Here is a 22,472-nt window from a genome sequence, read left to right on the forward strand (position 1 = left end):
TCCTTCATAGGCCCTTTGTTGAGAGAGAGAGAGAGAGAGAGAGAGAGAGGAGAGAGGAGAGAGAGAGAGAGAGAGAGATAAAACTATGCTATGAATACCGCTATTCATCTGTTTTCTCTGAAGGTGAAAAGGCATCTTCCTTCATAGGCCCTTTGTAGTCGATATGAATATTTTTAACATTCAGAATAGTTTAGTTATTCAGTCATTTTCTGACATTATTACATTGACCATAGTGTTTTCTTGCTTTTCCTCATATCATTCTTCCTTATTTCATGCATGTCTTTCCACGTTTTTCTAAAAATCAACCTGCTTACCATTTCATACAGCACAGTAGTATTACATAAGAATCATATACCACAACTTGTTTAGCCATTCCCCAACTGACGGCCAACCCCTTCAATTTCCAGTTCTATGCCATCACAAAGAGAGTTGTTATAAATATTTTGAATGCTTTCTACTTTTCCCTGATCACGTTGGGGAAAAGATCTAAGAGTAGTATTGCTGGGTCTAAGGGTATACATAGTTTTATAACTCTGGCCATAATTCCAGGCAGCTTTAAAAATATTTGAACAGTTCCATTGACAACGCATTATTGTCCCAATTTTTCCACATTCCCTACATTTGTTATTTTCCCCTAATATGAAAGGTGAAAATTTCTTCCTCCAAAAAAGGATCCTTTAACTCATAAATTAGATCAAATTTGCTATATATTTGAGATATATGATCTTTATCTGAAAAACTGTATATAAACTTTTTTTTTACTTTTCTTCTAATCTTGACCATATTGGTTTTATTTATACAAAAATTGTTTAATTTAATGTAATCAAAATTATCTATCTATAATCTCACAATATGCTCTCTCATTTGTTTATTCATAAGTTCTATCAACAAGTCTGATATGTTTCATATTCTTTGATTTACTTATACTATTTCCCTTTTTATGTAGTTCATGTATCCATTTTGATCTTGTCTTGGTAAATGATCTATGTTCCTGCCAGCCTTCTTTCCAGTTTTCCTACTAATTTTTAGCAAATAGTGAACTTTTATCCCCAAAGTTTATATACTTACATTTATACAAGGTTATTATAATCATTTACTTCTGTGTATTTTATGTCCATTCTGTTCTACTGATCCACCTTTCCATTTCTTAGCTTGCACCATATAACTTTGATAATTACTACCTTATAATCCAATTTAATATCTGGTACTGCTAAACTTCCTTCCTTTATATTTTTGTTCATTAATTCTTTTGATGTTCTTCCAAATGAATTTTGTTATTATTTTTCCTAACTCAATAATATAATTTTTGGATGGCATTGAATAAATAGATTAAGTAGAATTTTCATTTTTATTATATTGATTTAGCTAAATCTGACTACTTGTATAAAAAGTGTTTCATGATTGGGTTCATATAGTTCTTCAGTTTGTCATGGAAAATATAGTCCCAGGTATTTTATCCTGTCCATAATTATTTTAAATGGGCTATCTCTTAATATCTCTTCTTGCAGGATTTTGTTGGTGATATATAGAAATATGATGCTTTATGGGAGTTGATTATATGACCTGCTACTTTCCTAAAATTGTTCAACTAGCTTTTTAGTTGACTCTCTAGGATTTTCCAAGTATATCATCATATTGTCTGCCCATTCTAATTCCTTCAATTTCCTTTTTTTCTTATTTCTAACATTTCTAATATTGAAAATTACTGGTAGTAATGGACTTCCTCGTTTCACTCCCAATGTTACTGGAAAGGCTTCTAGCTTATTCTTATTACAGATAATATTGTTGATGGTTTTAGGAAGATACTTATCACATTAAGGAAAAAATCCATTTATATCTATGCTGTCAAATGTTTGTAATAGGAATGTCAAAAGATTTTTCTGAACCTATGAAATAATCATGTGATTTTTGTTCCTTTTCTTATTGATATGATCAATTATGTTAATAGTTTTCATTATGTTAAATCTGTATTCCTTGTATAAATCCCATTTGATTACAATGTATAATCTTTGCAGTGGTGGGATTCAGCCAGTTTACAACCATTCTACTGACACCTAATTTTATGATGAGTTCAGCAAGGTTGTTAAACTGGTCATTGTAATTAGGATTCTCTCTAAGGTGGGTGCCTGGGCAGTCACCCAATGTGGAAATCATAAATTTTACATTCCTTACTCTTTTTTAACATTCAATGTGCAACAGTGTTTTCTTTATTTTCTTTTAATTATTTTTTTTAATTTTACAGTTTTTTCCCCCAATATGGCTTCCCTCCCCTCACCCCCCCACAGAAGGCAGTCTGATAGTCTTTACATTGTTTCCATGCTATACATTGATCAAAATTGAATGTGTTGAGAGAGAAAAATCATATCCCTAAGGAAAAAACAAAATATAAGAGATAGCAAACTTACATAATGCATAAGACAATTTTTTTAAAAAAATTAAAGGCAATAGACTTTGGTCTTTGTTTAAACTCCACAATTCTTTTTTTTGGATACAGATGGTATTCTCCATTGAAGATACCCTAAAATTGTCCCTGATTATTGCACTGATGAACTGAGCAAATCCATTAAGGGTGATTGTTAACCCCATGTTGCTGTTATGGTGTACAGTGTTCTTCTGGTTCTGCTCATCTTGCTCAGCATCAGTTCATGCAAGTCTTTCCAGGCTTCCCTGAATTCCCATCCCTCCTGGTTTCTAATTGAACACATACATCTACCATAATTTGTTCAGACATTCTCCAATTGCTAGATATTCACTCGATTTCCAATTTTTGCCACCACAAACAGAGTTGCTATGAATATTTTTGTATGAGTGATGTTTTTACCCTTTTTCATGATCTCTTCAGAGTACAGACACAGTAGTGGGTAGTACTGGATCAAAGGGTATGCACATTTTTATTGCCCTTTGAGCATAATTCCAAATTGCTCTCTAGAAAGGGTGCATCAGTTCACAGCTCCACCAACAATGCATTAGTGTCCCAGTCTTCCCACATCCCTTCCAAGATTGATCATTGTCCTTTCTGATCATATTGACCAATCTGAGAGGTGTGATGTGGTGCCTCAGAGATGCTTTAATTTGTATTTCTCTAATCAGTAATGATTTGGAGCAATTTTTCATATGACTATGGATAGCTTTGATTTTCTCATCTGTAAATTACCTCTACATATCCTTTGACCATTTGTGCAACAGTGTTTTCCAAGCACCCATAGCAATGTTCATTCCATCCATAGGTGAAAAAAATGGATGAACTATGCTTGCAATATTTATTCATTTCTTAAAACTCACTATCCTTTGATGAAATACTACATTTTAATGACCTTTTTTGTTACTTCAGTAAACAAATATACAATGTAAAGAGAAAAAGTATCAAACAACCAGGGGTGGCAAGCTGTCATTTGTTTCCATTTTATGTTAGAACCCAAATTCCCCTGATATATTATGTATGTGGCGATGTTTTCTGAAGAGTGAAACCAATAGGAAGCTGTATCACAATGTACCAATAGAAATAAAGATTTCAAGGGTTATCTTAATACCCATTTTGGAAGTCATGGAAATAGAAGAAAAAAAAGAAAGTAGGTAGAATAAGTTTTGGTTCTGCAAAAGTTCTATCATTGGTTGCTGTAGTTGGTTATGTGACTGCTTTCACTCCATAAGGATACATTTGCTTACTGTCATATATATATATATATATATATATATATATATATATATATATATATAATATATATATATTATATATAATATATTTTATATATATAACACATGTATAACATACATATATATAAAACATAATTTAGTTTTGTGTACCTTTTTATTGTTCTTGAGTATGAAATGCATGAAATATTAAACTACCTTTCAGTATATCTTTCTGTAAACTTAAAATAGTCATTAGGGCAAGAGAACCAGCTGTTAATTTATTTAAATTCCACCACAATATCTCTGTGATATATTGTGGTAGTTTCCTAGATAGATTATTATTTAGGATTTGTGCATCCATATTGATTAGTGAACTTGGTCTATACTTTTCTCTGATTTTGTCTTCCTGCACCATATTTGTTTCATAAAAAGGAAATTGGTAGGACTCTTTTGCTTATTATTTCAAATAATTTATTTATTATTGGAATTAGTTGAGCTTTAAATTTTTCATAGAATTTATAGAATTCACAAGAATCCAGCTGGTTCTGATGCTTTTTTTTAGGAAGTTCATTATAGCCGATATTCAACTTTTTTTTTTGCTAAAATAGGTTTATTCAGTTATTCTATTTCCTCTTCTATTAATTTGGACATTGTTATATTTATTGACATATAATTGGGCAAAATAACTCCTAATAATTGTTTGCAATTTGGTTTCTCTTTAAAAAAAATCATATTGGGGCAGCTAGGTGGCACAATGGATAAAGCACCAGCCCTGGAGTCAGGAGTACCTGGGTTCAAATCCGGTCTCAGATACTTAATAATTACCTGGCTCTGTGGCCTTATGCAAGCCACTTAACCCCATTTGCCTTGCAAAAAAAACCCTTTAAAAATCATATTAACCAATTTCTATTATATTTTTCATAAAGCCAACTCCTAGTTCTATGTATATATTCAATGGTTTTTCTTAGATTCAATTTTATTAATCCCTCCTTTAATAAGTATTTCTTATCATTATATATGTATAATTAATAGTATAAGTATTTCTAATGTCATGTTTTAATGGGAATTTTAAATTTATTGTTTCTAGTTTTTTAATTATACATCTAATTTATTAATCTCTTTCTCTCTTTTATTGATGTGAGCATTCAGAGATAAAAAATTATCTCTGATTGTAGTTTTGCTGTATCCCATAGGTTTAGGTATATTTGTCTCATCATTCTCTTTTAAATTAGTTATTGTTTTAATGACTTGTCTATTTATGACCACTCATTCTTTAAAATTAGATTATTTGGTTTCTAATTTTTAGTTTGTGTTTCCATAGTCCCTCATTAAAAATAATTTTAGTGTATTATTATCTGAAAAGGATACATTTAATATTTCTGTTTTCTACATTTAACTATAAATGCATATAACTATAAATTACTATATGATCAATTTTTAATGGTACTACTTTTTTAGTATTTTTATTTAAGGCAGTGGGGTTAAGTGACTTACCCAAGGTCATACAGCTAGGCATTTATTAAATATCTGAGGACTCCAGGGCCCGTGCTCTATCCACTGCACCACCTAGCTGCCCCTAATACTACATTTTTAAAAATTCTTTTCCTCTTTTCCTTTAGTTCTATTGTTTCTCTGGTGAGGCTTTCCACTGCAGATTTAAATTTTTCTATTCTGTTCATTATTTTTGTTGTGAAAGTCCTGCACAATTCTTTTTTAAACCATTTGGGAACTGTATCATGTGGCTCTATGTAATCTTCAAATGGAATAGTTTTCTGTATCCTCAAATGTTGGATCTTTTCCATTGTTTTTCAGTATTTATTCAAATGCTTCCACTCTTACTGGATCTGGAAGTCTTATTTCCTTCTAATTATTGTTTTTCCTGTTGATTTATCCTTAATGTTCAAAATTTTCAAGGTTTCTTCTTCCTGAGATTTTTGATAATTTCAGGCTTTATTTCTCCTTAATTTTCTGTCATTTATTTCCTTGTTCCTTTCCCTCTTATTGTGGTTTCCTTGGGGACTAGATCTCAAAATGTTTCATCCTCCTCCCATATGAGGCATTTTTGGTTTTCCTACTCTCTGCCCCAACTGCCTCTGGGTGGTGAGAAGTAGCCCTAAATGAAGGTTTCTTCCCTCTGGTGTGACAGTGTTACATTATTTCCCCAGGTATACATTGCCTTGTCTTAGTGACTTGTCCCAGTCTCTCTGTTCCTCAGCTTTGTGGTCTGGTACAGCCCAGATATTTCAGACTCTGTTTCCCCCTCCCACTGGCAGAGCTTGCTTTATCTGGCACCAGTATTTCTGGGTTGTGGTCCCCTTGCAGGCTTTTGTTTCAGAAGGCCTATAGAAAAGCTGGCAGTTGAGGCCCAAATAAACTTCTTCAGCCTATAACTAGTGGCTCTACAGTACTGGAAAGAGGACCGGGGGAGCAGTTGTGGGAGTAGGTTTTAATATAAGCCTGTGTCACATCTTTGGGTCTGGTAGTGTAGCTTTGCTACTAATAACATGGGAAGAAGTGCTAAGTGAGCTCCAGGTCACTTAGAAGCAGCTCTTTGGAGGACTTTTTCTAAACTTTCTTTTAGATTCTGAATGTCTTAGAGCATGGAAATAGCTGAAACTGCTTTATTTTTGCTGCATAGTTTCTTTTGGAGAAGTTTAAGAGTTCACAAAGATTGGAGAAAAAAATCTAGCCTGTCATTGCATTGCTCACATGACATGGAGGTTTCCTTCTTTTATTATTTTCCCCAAACCATACACTTTAACTAATATATATCTAATATATTCAAATAATAAAGTCTTACCTGGAGGATCTCAAAACTAATACCAATAGATTAGAAACACTAAGATGTCCCTGTTTTCAAGGAGGAAAATAAAAAATAAGTCCTTATTTTAAGAGTTTGGGGATCCCTATTCTAAACTATTTATTCTTTTAGAGTAAGATTTTTGAAGTTCATGTTTTGCACATTGTGCAAAGCACTTTTCTCATATCAACCCAAGAGGTAGAGCAAGTTTTATTGTACCCATGTTACACAGGATAAATCAGGTTCAGAGATTCTAAATGATGTACCTAAGTCTCATTTCAATAGCTGAGCTCTTAATTAAGTATTTACAATATGTCAGCATGCTAGCTGCTGACAATATAAAGCTTGCCATGACATACATCCTTCCCTCAAGGTACTTGTTTGTACATAAGCAACTATGATAGAAAGATGAATTCAAAGGAATGATCCAGGTATTATGAATATAAACTGTGATAAATTAAAGACATTCTTGCTTTCATCTGGGTCAAGATAGAACAGATTTCATGGAAGAATTAGCATCTGAGCTGAACCTTGAAAGTAGGGAAGAACTACAACAGACAAAAGATCTATATAAACAGTAGAGGAAAATATGTAAATGAGAGAAAGCAGGGTAAGATCAAGAGACAGTAAGTTTGTCTTGAACATGGAATACATGGTGGAGAATAGTAAGAGGATGAATTGTGGCAGGTTTTCAATAGTAGAATCATACATTTATGTTTTATTCTGCAAACAAAGATCCACTAAAAGGTTTCAAGTAGAGAAGTGACAATCCTATTGGTTTCTTAGGTAAATTATTAGAGCAATGGTATGGGGCACTTAGATTTGAGATAGTAAGATCAATTAGAAATATAATTTTTTAGTTAAAAGGAGATGAGGGCCTGCATTAGGGCAATTGCAGTGTAGAAAGGAAGAGAATATCCTCAAGAAATATTCAGAGCAGAATGGATTAGATGACCGAGTGAGAAAAAGGAGTCAAGGATAGTCTCAAGTCAAGATGATTTGCAGGATAGAGATGTCTTTGATACAGAGAAGTGGTATCAAAGATATAGAGAAGCTACTTCAATGGGCAAAAGATGAGGGGAAGATAGCTTCAATTTTGACTATGTTAGGTTTGAAGTCTTGATGAGGTAGCTGTCAGGTAGTCAGATATATGGGACTGCTCTGGGGTATGGATAGAGATGGAGGTTATAGACTTGAGAGGTTTTCATATAGTGGTTGTAACTGAAGCCTAAGAAAAAATTGGATTACTGAAGGAGACATAAAGAGGGAAGAGAACCAAGAAAAATGATTTAATGGCAGAAGAAAGACATAAACCTGATTCTGATGATTCACAGACCACTTCTATTTCCTCTATGTCAAATTGCTTCTCTTTTTTTCTTAATTTTAGTTTTTTTTTCCAATTACATGTGAAGATAGCTTTCATCATTCATTTTTTTAAGGTTTTGAGTTCCACATTTTTCTTCTTCCCTTCCTTTCCTCCTCCCTCCCTATGGAAGCAAGCAATCTTCCTTTCCACACTGCAGTTGCCCTAAAGCAGGCCCTCATCTTCCAACCCACCCTTCCTATTCCCCTCCCCTCAATGGCAAACAGTCTAGGGAACACTGCATATGTACATTTGCATTTAACATGTTTATATATTATTTACACTTTCTGTATGAAGAATTAGGACCAAGGAAAAGAAAGAAAACCATGAGAGAAATTTTTCAAAAGTGAACATAGTGTTCAGATTCTGTAGTTCTTTTATTTTGTTTTGTTTTGTTTTGTTTTGTTTTCTTTGGATGGGGTTAGCATAGTCCATAGGTCTAATAGGGTTGTCCTAGGTCTCTGAATTACTGAGAGGGGCTATATCCATCACAATGTTCTTGTTGATGTGTACAATGTTCTCTTGGTTTTACTCCCTTCCCTCAGCATCAGTTCCTATAATTATTTCCATGCTTCCCTAAAATCTGACTACTCATTGTTTCTTATCAAAGAGTACTAATCCATATATCATTCATATATCTTAATTTGTTCAATCATTTCCTTTGATGAGCATCCCCTCAATTTCCAATTCTTTGCCACTACAAAAAAAGAATTACTATGAATATTTTGGAACATGTGAACTTTTCCCATTTTTCATGAATTCTTCTAGATATGAGCCTAGTATTGGTATTGCTGGGTTCAGTGTTAATGATCAGTTTTATTGCTCTTTGGGCATAAGCCTCTCAAGAATAGTTGGATTGGTTCACAACTCTACCAACAGTGCATCAATGTCCCAAACTTTCCACAACCTCTCCAATATAATACCATATAGTTATTTTAATTTGCATTTTTCTAATAGTAATAATTTGTAGCATTTTCATATGATTATATATAGCTGTGATTTCTTTGTTTGAAAACTGCCTGTTCATATCCTTTGACCATTTATCAGTTGGAGAACTTGTAATCTTTTGGATTTGATTTTAAAAATGAAACCTTTATCAGACTCCCTAGCTATGAAAATTGTTTCCCAGTTTTCTGTTTCCCTTCTAATCTAGGCAACATTGATTTTATTAGTGTTATCATTTATTTTGCAATTTATAATGTATTCTTTCTTGTTTGTTCATAATTTTCTCCCCTTTCCATTGATCTGACATTTCAGTATTTCTTGATTTGTTAATTAGTCTATGGTTTCACCCTTTATATCTAAATTCTGTACCCATTTTGACCTTATTTTGGCATAGGGTGTGATTATGTGGGTCTACATCTAGTTTTTGTCGTACATCTAGTTTTTCCAATAATTTTTATCGAATAATAAGTTCTTATCCTAAAAGTTAATTTTAATGTCTTTGGAGTTGTCAAGTAATAGAAATAGTCTTTTACTATTGTTTCTTTTGTGCCTATCCTAATCTACTGATCCATTACACTATTTCTTAACCAGTACCAGGCAGTTCTGATGATTGCTGCTATATAGCATAGTCTTAGATCTGGTAAAGCTAGGCCTCTTTCCTTTAAAATGTTTTGGTTTTTTTAGTTTTTTTGCAAGGCAATGAGGTTAAGTGGCTTGCTCAAGGCCACACAGCTAGGTAATTATTAAGTGTCTGAGAATGGATTTTAACTCAGGTACTCCTGACTCCAGGGCCAGTGCTCTATCCACTGTGCCACCTAGCCACCCCTAAATTTTTTTTCATCAGTTCCTTTGCTATTCTTCACCCTTTGTTGCTCCAGTTGAATTTTGTTACTACTTTTTCTAGCTCTATAAAATAGTTTGGTTGGTATGGCACTAAATAAGTAATTTAATTTGAGTAGAATTATCATTTTTATTATAGAGCAATTGAGTTTTTCCAATTGTTTGTATCTCTTTTTATTTGTGGGAAGAGTGTTTTGTAATTGCCTTTATACAGTTTCTAGGATTGTCTTGGGAAATAGATTCCCAAGTACTTTGTTAGCTACAGTTTCTTTAAATGGAATTACTTTTTTTTTTTTTTAGGTTTTTGCAAGGCAAATGGGATTAAAGTGGCTTGCTCAAGGCCACACAGCTAGGTAATTATTAAGTGTCTGAGGCCAGATTTGAACTCAGTTACTCTGGACTTCAGGGTCCATGCTCTATCCACTACCACCTAGCTGCCCTAGGAATTTCACTTTCTATCTCTTGCCCTTGGGCTTTGTTGTTCATATAGAGAAACACTGAAGATTTAAGAGAGTTTATTTTATATCCTGCTACTTTGCTGAATTTGTTAATTGTTTCAAGTAGTTTTTGTTTTGTTTTGTTTTGTTTTTTAGTTTTTGCAAGGCAATGGGGTTAAGTGACTTGCCCAAGGCCTCACAGCTAGGTAATTATTAAGTGCCTGAGGCTGGATTTGAACACAGGTACTCCTGACTCCTGGGCTGGTGCTCTATCCATTATGCTACCTAGCCACCCCTTTCAAGTAGTTTTTTTAAGATGATTTTGTAGGGTTCTTTAAGTTTACCATCATATCATCTGCAAAGAATGAAAGTTTTCCTTCTTCATTACCAGTTCTAATTTCTTCAATTTCTTTTTCTTCTCTCATTACTAAAGTAAACATTTCTAATAGAAAAATAATGATGACAGTGAGCATCTTTGTTTCATCCTCTGATCTTACTGGAAATACTCCTAGCTTATCTCTATTGCATATAATATTTGTTAATGATTTTAGATAGATACTCATTATTTTAAGAAAAACTCCATTTATTTCTATACCCTTTAGAATTTTTAATAGGAATGAATGTTGTATTTTGTCAAAGACTTTTTCAGCATCTATTGAGATGATCATGATTTCTCTTGGTTTTGTTATTGATATGTGAATTATGTTAAATATTTCCTAATATTCCTTTACCTAATAATATTCCTTACCTACCTGATCATGATGTGTTTTCCTAGGAATAACTTGATGTAATTAATCTCTTCGTTAAATTTTTTTATTTTAAGATTTTTGCATCAATGTTCATTAGAGAGATTATTCTTTAATTTTCTTTGTCTGACTCTTTCTGTTTAGGAATCAGCATCATATTGATGACATAAAAGGAATTTGGTAGAACTCCTTATTTTTTTAAATAGTATATGTGGAATTGGAATTATTTGTTCCTTAAATATTTGGTAGAATTGGCTTATAAATCCATCTGAACCTGGACACTTTTTCTTAGGGAATTTATTGATGGATTCTGCAATTACTTTTTTTCAGGAATGGGATTATTTAAGTATTTTATTTCCTCTAATATTAATCTGGTAGTTTGTATTTTTATAAATATTCATCTATTTCATTCAGGTTATCAAATTTATTGGCATACAGATAGGCAAAAAAGCTCAGAATTATCTCTTTAACTTCCTCCTCATTAGTGGTGAGTTTACACTTTTCATTTTTGATACTCGTAATTTGGTATTCTTCTCTCTTTTTTAAAATCAGATTAACCAAAGTTTTATTTATTCTATTTTTTTTCACAACTAACTCTTAGTTTTATTTATTAGTTCACTGGTTTTCTTGCTTTCAATTTTATTAATCTCTCCTTTGAGTTTCAGAATTTCTAATTTAGCATTTAATTGGGCATCTTAAATTTGATCTTTTTCTAGATTTTTTTAGTTGTATGTTCAATTCATTGCTCTCTTCTTTCTCTATTTTATTCATATAAGCATTTAGAGATAAAATAACTCCCCCTAAAAACTGCTTTGGCTGCATCCCACAAAATTTGGTATGCTGTCTCATTGTTATTTTCTTGGTTGAAATGATTATTTCTATGACTTGTTGTCTGATCCCCACTCATTCTTTGAAATTAAGTTATTTAGTTTTCAATTAATTTTTGGTTTATCTTTTCATGACCCTTTATTACAGGTAATTGTTATTGCACCAGGATCTGAAAAATATGCATTCATTTTTCTTCTTTCTGCATTTGATTGTAAGGTTTTTATGCCCATGTACATGGTCAGTTTTGTTATAGGTGCCATGTACTACAGAAAAAAGATATAATCTTTTCTATCCCCATTCAATTTTCTCCAGAAGCTCTATCATATCTAAGTTTTCTCAGATTTTATTCATTTTCTCAACTTTCTTCTTGTTTATTTTGTGGATAGATTATCTAGTTCTGAGAAAAGGAGATTGAAGTCCCCTACTATTATAGTTTTGCTGTCTATCTCTCCTTGTAGTTCATTCAGTTTCTCCTCTAGGAATTGAATGCTATGCTAGCTACATATATGTTTAATAATGATATAACTTCATTGCTTATGGTGCCTTTTAAGAAGAAACGGTTTCTTTCCTTATCACTTTTAATGAAATCTATTTTTGCTTTCCTTTGTCTGAGATCAGGAAACATAATATATTTTGTTCCAACCTTTTATCTTTACCATATGTGTATCTTTCTGCTTCAAATGTATTTCTTGTATACAACATATTGCAGCATTTTGGTTTTTAATCCGTTCTACTATCTGTTTTCATTTTATGGAAGATTTCATCCCATTCACATTTACAGTTAAGACTACTAATTCTGTATTATCCTCCATACTATCTTTCCCTATTTGTACTTTTCTCTTTCATTTTCTCTTATTCTTCCTCACTAATATTTTGTTCCCTTTCTCCTTTAACTTTTCTATTGAATTTTCAATTTTACATTTATTTTCACTTATACCTTTGCCTTTCCTTTTTATCAGACCCTTCTTCCCTTTTCTTTCCCTTCCCCTCCCTCCTTTCCTCTAGGTCAAATCTATTGAATAGTATTTACTCAGTGTTCACACCCTCCCTCCTTTCCCTCTTCACCTGTGATTTATCCTCTGATGCCTAGTCTTCTCCTAGAATAGTCCTTTGTATGTATTTGTTGTTTTAACCCTGTCTTGCACTTACATCCCCTTTATCAAAATATACTACTTTTATTTGACCAAATAGAAATACTATCCTCAAAGGCTGATGGATTGATTTGATTATTTGATTGATTGATAAGCAGCATTGCCTCATAGTCACTAAGTACCCTCCCCTCTTCTGTTCTCATTAATAATATACTTCTCAAGAGTCATGATCACATCAAATTATAATCACTTTATACCTTATCCCCTTTTCAAGTACCCTCCATGGATACACAATCCTCATGAGTCAAAGCATCATGAAAAACCAAATCATTTCATGAACCATTTATACCCCTTCTCCCCAGAATACTCCTTCCAACTGTAGCCATGGAGTCAAGCTAAGCAAAATATTTTCATGATGTTTTCATGTCAGTCCCTTTAAGTATACTCTCTCCCTCCATCTCTATAGTACTCCAACCATAGTTCTATATCCTTCCCCAACCAAAGAATAGAGTGCATATTCTCTCACTGTCCCTTTAGCACCCTGACCAGATTAGCAACCCTTGCTAACTAACGAATGGATTAAGATAAGATCACTTCCTAAATTCTTTATGTTCAAGTAGTCTTTCAAGTAGGTTCCCACCCTCATGGTACTACCAACCTCTAAGTATCTAGTAAAGTTTAAACTTCTGATTTAAGTATAAAGCCTCTAAGTACTGGGACAATGAAGGTCTCTCTTAAGAACTTTACAATTGATTGTAAGGTATGGCTTTATGGCAGATAAAACTGCCCAGCATAAGATGCCCCCAAGTGGTGGGATTCAAATAAATTAACAACTGGTTCTCTGCTCTAATGACCATTTTAAGTATACAAAAAGATATACTGAAAGGTAATTTAATACCTCACATATTTAATACCCAAATAACAACAATAAAAGAGGTACACAAAACTAGATTACTATATTAATTCACAGTAAGCAAACTTATCCTTATGGAGTGAAAGCAGCCACAAGACCACAACAGCCATTGTCGGAACATATGCAGAATTAAAACTGATTCTACCTATTCTGTTTTTCTTCTTCTTCCATAAATTCTGAAATGGGTAATAAGATAACCCTTGAAATCTATATTTCTATTGGTACATTGTGTTCCAGGTTTCTACTGGTTTCACCATTCAGGGAACACCAGCGCACTTATCTTGGGGGAATTTGGGGTGTAACATAAAGTGGAAACAAATGACAGCTTGTCACTGCCTGGCTGTTTGGCACTTTTTCTCTTTGTTATTTGTTTGTTTACTGAAGTAACAAAAACGAGGGAATAAAAATGAAGTATTTCATCAAAGGTATAATGAGTTCTAATAACTGATTAAATAAATATTACAAACAGAGGTACATCAATTTTTTTCACCTATAAATAAATATTACTATGGGCTCTTAGAAAATACTGTTACACAGATGAACATTAAAAAAGAGTAAGGAATGTAAATTTTTGATTTCCACACTGGGCAACTACCTAGGCACCCACCTTAGAGAGAATCTTGATTATAAGTGCCATTTTAACAACCAGTTTGCCAAACTCAAAAAATTGGGTATTGGTTCTGCCAAATTGGCACACATTGGCTGAATCCCACTACTATATGCCCTCATCAGAGTAAGTGCTAAGCTCTATGGGCAAGGTTCAAAGGAAAGATTAAATGCATAAGTTAAGAATAAATAACCCAGCTTTTCACCTGGACTATTTGTGCATGACCTGTGGTAGAGCATTCTGAGCTTGTATTGTTCTGATCAGTCACAGTCTGACACGCTGTAATTTGTCTCACATATAGTGATATCATTTTGGTCTTTGATAGAAGGAAAAGAACCAACCCATACCCATATTCTCTAAGTACAATCTCTTCAACTTTATTCAACTCCTTAACAACACTAAGAGAAATACAATTCTCAAGAGTTACAAGTATTATCTTCCCTGGTAGGGGATTGTATACAAATTAAATTTTATACAATTTAATGTTCTTGACTAACATTTAGGTTTTTTTCCCCTTTTCATTTACCTTCTTATACATGCTTGAGTCTTCTATTTGTAGATTGAATGAATTCCCTGGTCAGTACTGGTCTTTTTATCAGGAAATTTTAGAAGTCCTCTATTTCATTGAATATCTGTCTTCCCCACCCTGCCCCAGACAGACTATGCCAAATTTTGCAGGGTAGTAAATTCTTGGTTGTAATCCAAGGTACTTTGCCCTCCAAAATATCATATTCCAGATTCTCTGATTCTTTAATGATGAAGCTGATAAATTCTGGATAATTCTGATTGTGCATCATTTATATTTAAATTGTTTCTTTATGACTGCTTGTAGTATTTTCTCCTTTATATGAGAATTCTAGAATTTGACTATAATAGTTCTTGGAGTTTTTATCCTGAGGTCTTTTTCTGAAGGTGCTCTGTGTATTGTCTTTCAAGAACTATTTTGTCTTCTTGATCTAGTATATTGGGACAGTTTACACTGATAGTTTCCTGAAAAATATTTTCTAGGCTCTTTTTTGGATATGAGTTTTCTAGTAGGCCAATAATTCATAAATTATCTATCCTGGATCAATTTTCCAGGTCATTTGTTTTTCCTTTTCTTTTACATTTTCTTTTTGCTTTTTTGCAAGGCAAATGGAGTTAACTGGCTTGCCAAGGCCACACAGCTAGGTAATTATTAAGTGTCTGAGACCGGATTTGAACCCAGGTTCTCCTGACTCCACGGCCAGTGCTTTATCTACTATGCCACCTAGCCGCCCCCTTTTATATTTTCTTTAATTTTTTCAGTCTTGTGCTTTTGTTTGATGGAATCTTGGTTTCCCATAAATTCATTAGTTTCTATTTGTCCAATTCTAATTTTAAGAATTTTATTTTCTTCAGTTACCTTTTCTGTGTCCTTTTCCAATTAGTTAATTTTACTTTTTGATGAATTATATTCCTTTTCGAGTTGGTTGATTTGGGCTTAGATGAGTTGCATTTCTTTTCCAGTTTGTCAGTGTTATTTTTTGAAGCATTACATTCTTTTTTCCAGTTGGTTATTTTTACTTTCAAAGGAGTTTATTTCTTTGGTCAAGTTTTCATAATTTTCCTGTATGGTTCTCATTTCTTTTTTTATTTTTATCTTCAGCTCTTCTTTGGTTTTTAAATTCTGTGGGTATATAGTGCTGAGCTTTTTGTGCAAGGACTTGGGCTCTGATCTCTGGTTTATCACTGGTCAAGAATGCCTATGCATGGGGTGGATAGGTGGCTCAGTGAATAGAGCACAAGCCCTGGAGTCAGGAGTATCTGAGTTCAAATCCGGCCTCAGATACTTAATAATTACCTCCTTGGGCAAGCCACTTAACCCCATTTGCCTTGCCAAAAACCTAAAAAAAAAAAAAAAAAAAAAAAAAGAATGCCTATGCAGCCCAGGAGTTGCCTAAAGCAGAGATTTATCTAGGCCCTGTATATGCAGAGCTTTGTCCCCAACTCAGTCCTATCTTTTACCCAATATTCCCAGGGCTCAGACTTTGTCTAGGGATGAGACTGCTGGCCTGCTATCTAGCTGCTGGGACTAAGGTTGCACTATGTCTAAAAGCCTCCTACTGATTTTCCCTCTCTCTTGCCTAGCTGGCCTTTACAGCCTCCTTTCCCCTGAAGAGACCGACCTTTCTTGAAGATCCTCCATGATGTTTACAGTTGAAAACGTGTTTTGTTCTTTTTTTGTGGGGGGAGAGGGATCCATAGCTTTAATGTCTGTATAGAACCTTCATTTAATGTTGTGTAGGGGAAAGCTCCAGGAGCATTCTAGCTCCACATTGTCATCTTGTATCCACTCCAGAAGTCTTCTGTGAATATTTTCCATCACAAGCACAAGTCTTTTACAATTGTCTTTAATCATTGAGCTGCTGAAAAGAGCTGTCTCTCATAGGTGATCATCATACAATGTTGCTGTTACTATGTACAATGTTCTCCTAGTTCTGCACACTTCACTTAGTATCAGTTTGTGTAAGTCCAGGTTTTTTTTTTTTTGAAATCTACCTACTCATGATTTCTTATAGAATAATAGTATATCATTACGTGCATATACCACTTCAGCTATTCTCCAGTTGATGGATATCTTCTCAATTTCTAATTCATTGCTATTACAAAAAAGACTTGCTATAAATATCAAATTCCTTTCTTAATAACAATATAGTTTAATCAATAGAACAAGGCATCCTGACTTGAAGTCCTCATTTGTTCAGTGATAAAGTATAACTTCGAACCAGTTATTTAATTTTTTCATGTCTCTTTTTCTACTTATGAAATAAACTATAGGTTTTCTAGAACTACAAATGACTTGTTTGTAAATATTTATATTTTCTTATTAAAATGTTAACAATCATCTGTTTTGTTAATAACCAATTTACCTCAAAATAAAGCATGTATAATCTGATTTAGTAAAGCCTTCTAACAAAACAGCAACCTTTATGCATTCTTTATGTTGTTTCTTAAATTATTCAGGAACCATTTGCTCGGATACTATGCCATTCTTACCAGGGAAAAGGAATTCAGTCAATGGTATTTTCATATGATGGGAAATCTATAATAGTGAATGGTAAAGAAGATGGTGCATTTGTTTGTCTGAAATGGAAGTAAGCATAAGCTGAGAAGATATCATTTGTACAGTATTTAACTTTCATTGAAAAGAAAATAGAAAAGTATATAGAAGCAAATAGAATATGTTTATTATTTTTCTAAAATTAATATAAATTTTATTAAATTTAAATATTTTATAATTTACATTAAAACTGAAGTAAAACTATGAAAAATTAAATTTTAATTCATTAGAAAATTTTCTTTAAGAGAAAATATATGAAATGTAAACTGCTTTTGACATCATTTTATAATACTCTGTATTGTTGTTCATTCTGTTTCAACCCACAGGAGTCTATCAGGTCCTCTAGTTCACAAAGTTACTGAATATTTTCAGATGTCTTTACCATTTCTAGAAAACAACATTTTAGAGCAAAATTTATATATAATTCACCTGAAAGATACCAAGATCTTTTCGGAATCACTCCCTGAATATACAGTTGAGTTTCTACACAGCTTTTTAAAAAATAAAAATCTCACAATCCTATAATTATTTTTAGTATTGTTATTTAAGTAACCATGATTTTTGTTTCCTTTTCTTAACTGCATTCTTCCTTTCACTCGTGATTTAATGATTCATAACACATATAAATCCTTTCCCCTTGTACCTATTGAGATGATATTTTTGATCCTTCCTACACTTATTAAAAGTACTAAATCTAAACAAAAATTATAGCAAAGAAGAATTGAACTTTAAATTCATACTTGTTGGGAAAAAAAATCTAAAGATAATGAAATATAATATGAAGATGGTATTTTAAATATCTCTTTATATAGAGCATATATGGTACTTTGGAAAAAAAATGACCAGAAGTCAACCAGAATAGAGCTGAGAACATGGTTATTTGCTTCTAATTATTATATAAAAAGTCCCTCTTCTTATTTCCTAATTTATGTGTATTTAAAAACATATATAACTTTATATCTTATAACATATGGGAAGTATCATATTTTTATACAAAGTTAAAGCATCATTATCTATTCTTTCAACCCCTTTATCTTCTCCCAACTCCTAAATCTATAAAATATAGAATAGAACATCACTGTAGATATGACCATCATTAAAGGCATATATTAGATTACGCATTATATATAGTATTAGGTCCCTTACTTGTATTATTAGTATGACCTTTGAAAAGTTATTTTAATCTCTCTCTGGGCTTCAGTTTTCTAATCTTTGAAATGATGAGGTTGAACTAGATGGGTTTGAAGACCCTTCTGTCTTTGGTTCTGTGATCTTATGGTGAAAGTTGCACAAAAAACTAAGTTGCCCTTTATGAATAAGACCAACATTCATGATACAAATATTAATTAGCCACAAATAAATTAATATAATTTAAATTAAATATACCATGTATGTCCAAAAATATTAAATGTGTTTGATATACTTATTAAAAATTTATTCAGAGGAATTTCTTATCAAGAAGGAATCAAATTGTTGTCTATCTAAAATAATCAAATCAAGTTTACAGGGTAGAGTTACAGGGTAATTCATTCTTAAATAATGCGGTAGAGAATTTGATGGTTAGAGAGTTCAGTTTAATACAAGTGTTTATCCTTTCTTCTCAGGAATCTTACAAAAAGTTGTTACCTTTCCAAATTGATGCTAGCAATAGTGTCTTTGAAGATGAACCTAGCTGGTTACAAAAGAAAAATCAAGAGGTATTATCTGTGTGCACATATATAAATATATTTTATATAAGATGTATTAATTGTTTTATAATAAATACCTTAAAAATCAAGACAAAAATTTATGTATCCTAGATAAAGTTTCAAAATTGTGCCTCTTACATATCACTTTACTAGAAGCTTTGAGCCTTTAATATTTAATAGACTTCCTCTTAATCATGACTATTCCTGTAATGAACTTAAAAATTTTCAATATTCATGTCAATGGCTCCTTCCAAGTTATCAGCTTTCTCAACTGCCATGGATATATACACACATACATACATATATATATATATATATGTATATATATATGTATATATATACATATATATATATATATATAATCAGTCACTTTTAGTGAGATCATACCTTGCATTTAATCATCACCCATAATAATTTTCACCTCTGTGCTCCTGAATTCTGAGATTTACCTTTTTTATTCAGTCTCCTTTTATCTTTCACTCTGCCTTATTCCTCCTAAACCCATTCTTCATCCTAATTGTGACCTGCAATGAATGTTTTTCTGCATTTCTAATCTTTCATTACCTCTATCATTACCTCACTTTTCTCCTTTCACTTACTTGATCCTATAGTTGACTGGTTTAGCTATATACCCTCCTCAGATCATCTTCTCCATCTCACCCATAAATCTTCCATCCTCAAATAATACATCCATACCCATAACTATTGTCCTACATACATATATATATATATGCATATATGAAATGTATGTCCTCACAAAAGGGGATCAGAAATAGAGTGGGGAAGAATGGACCTAGTAGGTGCTGTTGTTGTTGTTTTGTTTTATTTTGTTTTGAGGAGGGAGAGATTTGGGTGAAATAGAGGGGACAATCAACAACTCTTTACAGCATGTTTCAATGAAAAATTGAGGCCATTTACTGAGCTATCTCTTAAGCCTTCCTCATCTTATACCATGCCTTCCTCCACTATTACCTCCTACACCCATTTCACATTTTAAAATGTCCCTTTTGCTTGCCAAGGCTAACCTATCTACATGTACAACTGATCCTGCCTTCTCAAGCAGACTGTACCCTTTATGTATCTCTCTAATCTCTTACTAATCTTCAATTTCTCCCTAATGATTGCCGCTCTACTGTCTACAAACTCATTCATGTCTTTTTTCTTTCTTACTGCTCCCAATCAACCCACATTTTTAACAGATGAGGAGACTGAGGGCCAGAAAGGTTTATTTTCTTCACTGAGATCATATAGAGCCAGATTTGGCAGAGCCAGGATTTGAAATTAAACCTTGTGATCCGAAGTTCAGTAATTTTGCCACTGTAATACATTTCTCCTCAATTTTGTCTTTTAATATTGTTCTATATAATAGATTAGTGGTTTATGTCTATTTAAGTAACTTTCTTCCAACTCTACATGGAAAGCAACAGATGAGAATGAAAAAGAGGAAACAAAATGTTATAATACTTATTTTTCACATTTTTCACAATTTTTCATTCATTTATGTATGTTCCTTTTTCTAAGCGGCTCTTTTAAAAATACACTTTGTAGTTTTTTTCATTATTCTTACTTTGTAAATACTGTGTTTGTGAGATGATATCTTGTCAGATTCCATAATTGTTTTTCTCAGTCTTTATTCTTCTTGATTCATTGACACTGCTGATCAGCTTCCCTCATCCTCAATATTTTTCTTCTCTGTATTTTTCAAATGCCACTTCTATCTTCTTCTCTTACTAGTCTGATTTTCTTCTTAATAATCATCCATACTCTCAAATCTTGAGTGTTCCCCCCACTCATGTTACAAATTGGATGTTCCAGAAATACTTCTTCAAACCTTACATGTCCTTCAAGAGAAGTCATTATCTTTCCTCCCCCCCAAAAAAACCATTTCTTCCAATATCCCTATTTCTGAAGGAACTACCATTCTTCAGTCTCCCATATATGTATGTCTTTATCCTCACCTCATCACTCTTCAGTTTATAAAATTTGCCATTTCTCTATTACTTGTTTCTGACTTCTTTTCTCTACTTACCAAGCTACAATCTTAATTCAAGTCCTCTTTATCTCAACTGGAATATTGCAGTGGTTTCCTAATTAGACTCCCTGTCTCAATCCAGTCCATCCTCCATCCAGATACCAAAGGATATCTTAAGAACTGATCTATTTTGTTTCCCTACTCAGTGAATTCTAGTTACTTCTTACTGTCTCTAAGATAAAATATATAAACTCTTATGTTTAGCTTTTAAACCTCTACACACCCTGATCCCAACCTATCTTTCCAACCTTACTGTACATAATTCCTCATTCCCTACTTTGCAGTCTAGTTCTATTGACCTTCTCACTGTTCTCACCAATGACTCTCCACCCCACGTTTCTGTCTCTATCTCTGCACTGGGCTTGTACCTCATGCCTGGAATACATTCACCTTCACCTCTAAAAATTTCTCTTTTCTTTCAAGATAACAACTTTCTACATAAAACTTTTCCTGATTCCCTCTATCACAACTACTAGTGTCTTCCCTCTCTACTTTGTATTTAGAATGCATGCATTCTATATGTATAGATGTATGTGTGTGTGTGTGTGTGTGTGTGTGTGTGTGTGTGTGTGTGTGCGCGCGCGCGTGTGTGTGTGTGTGTGTTGTATCCCCTTGTTAGGACACTAACTGACACTCCTTGTGAGTAGGGATTATTTAATTCTTTGTGTCCCTGGTCTCCAGTACCGTATTTGGTAGTAGTAAGTGGGTAATTAATAAATGCTGTTGATTGCTTAATTGATTGATTGTTTGATGTTTCAGGCCATCAAAAAAGAGATTAAAATATTTAGTGGAAAAAAGGAAAAAATAAAAGAAGGAATCAAAACTTTATCTAAAACTGTAAGTGTTATATCATTTATACTTTAATTAAATATGGCTATAACTCAAATGCTATTTCCTGCTTAGTTTTGTGTATACACACACACACACACACACACACACACACACATATATACATATCTATATATATATATATATATATATATATATATATATATATATATAGATATATATATATATATATGTATGAATGACAGGCCTGTGTACTGCTCCAAATGCTTGCAAGCTCAGTTTTCTTGTTATATTATAGGAAGTGAGTTATTATACATTCAGATGCTCCATCAGTGTCAATGATGGAGGAAAAAAGAGCAAAATATGTGGAGAAATGAAGAAGTTAGACTATCGTTAGTAAAATATTCAGAGGAATTGTCTGGAACAAATGCATGGTCTTCCTTCAATATTTTTATGTTAATGTAGGTTCTTAAAGAAGCTGGAAAATATTTTCTTTTAAAAAAATCAACATACTCCACATGAAATATAGAAGAATTAAAAGACTCTTTGCCAACAAAACTGAACATGTCTATTCATAAGTATATGTATTGCAATGAATAAGCCAAATTTAGAATTCAACTAATCTTAATGGTTAAATCCTAGCAATAAGAAATAGTACTTATATTGATTTTTGCAGAA

The 22,472-nt window shown here is 32.7% G+C and overlaps 2 protein-coding genes across 2 annotated transcripts in view; both read left to right on the plus strand.

Annotated features, from left to right (window-relative positions):
- LOC141521319 (cilia- and flagella-associated protein 43-like) overlaps positions 1-22,472 on the plus strand; it is a 288,518-nt gene that overhangs the window by 90,331 nt on the left and 175,715 nt on the right. The gene's annotated exons all lie outside the window — the stretch shown is intronic.
- The window catches only part of LOC141520459 (cilia- and flagella-associated protein 43-like), a 45,500-nt gene that overhangs the window by 22,744 nt on the left and 284 nt on the right, over positions 1-22,472 (plus strand). The window contains exons 3-6 of the mRNA XM_074232089.1: positions 17,189-17,319; positions 17,612-17,759; positions 18,890-18,982; positions 21,765-21,842. Of these exons, the coding sequence (XP_074088190.1) occupies positions 17,243-17,319; positions 17,612-17,759; positions 18,890-18,982; positions 21,765-21,842 (396 nt within the window). The 5' untranslated portion in view covers positions 17,189-17,242. The remainder of the gene's footprint in view (positions 1-17,188; positions 17,320-17,611; positions 17,760-18,889; positions 18,983-21,764; positions 21,843-22,472) is intronic.

Source organism: Macrotis lagotis, chromosome 4 (genome assembly GCF_037893015.1).
Source record: "Macrotis lagotis isolate mMagLag1 chromosome 4, bilby.v1.9.chrom.fasta, whole genome shotgun sequence".
Classification (NCBI taxonomy): domain Eukaryota; kingdom Metazoa; phylum Chordata; class Mammalia; order Peramelemorphia; family Peramelidae; genus Macrotis; species Macrotis lagotis.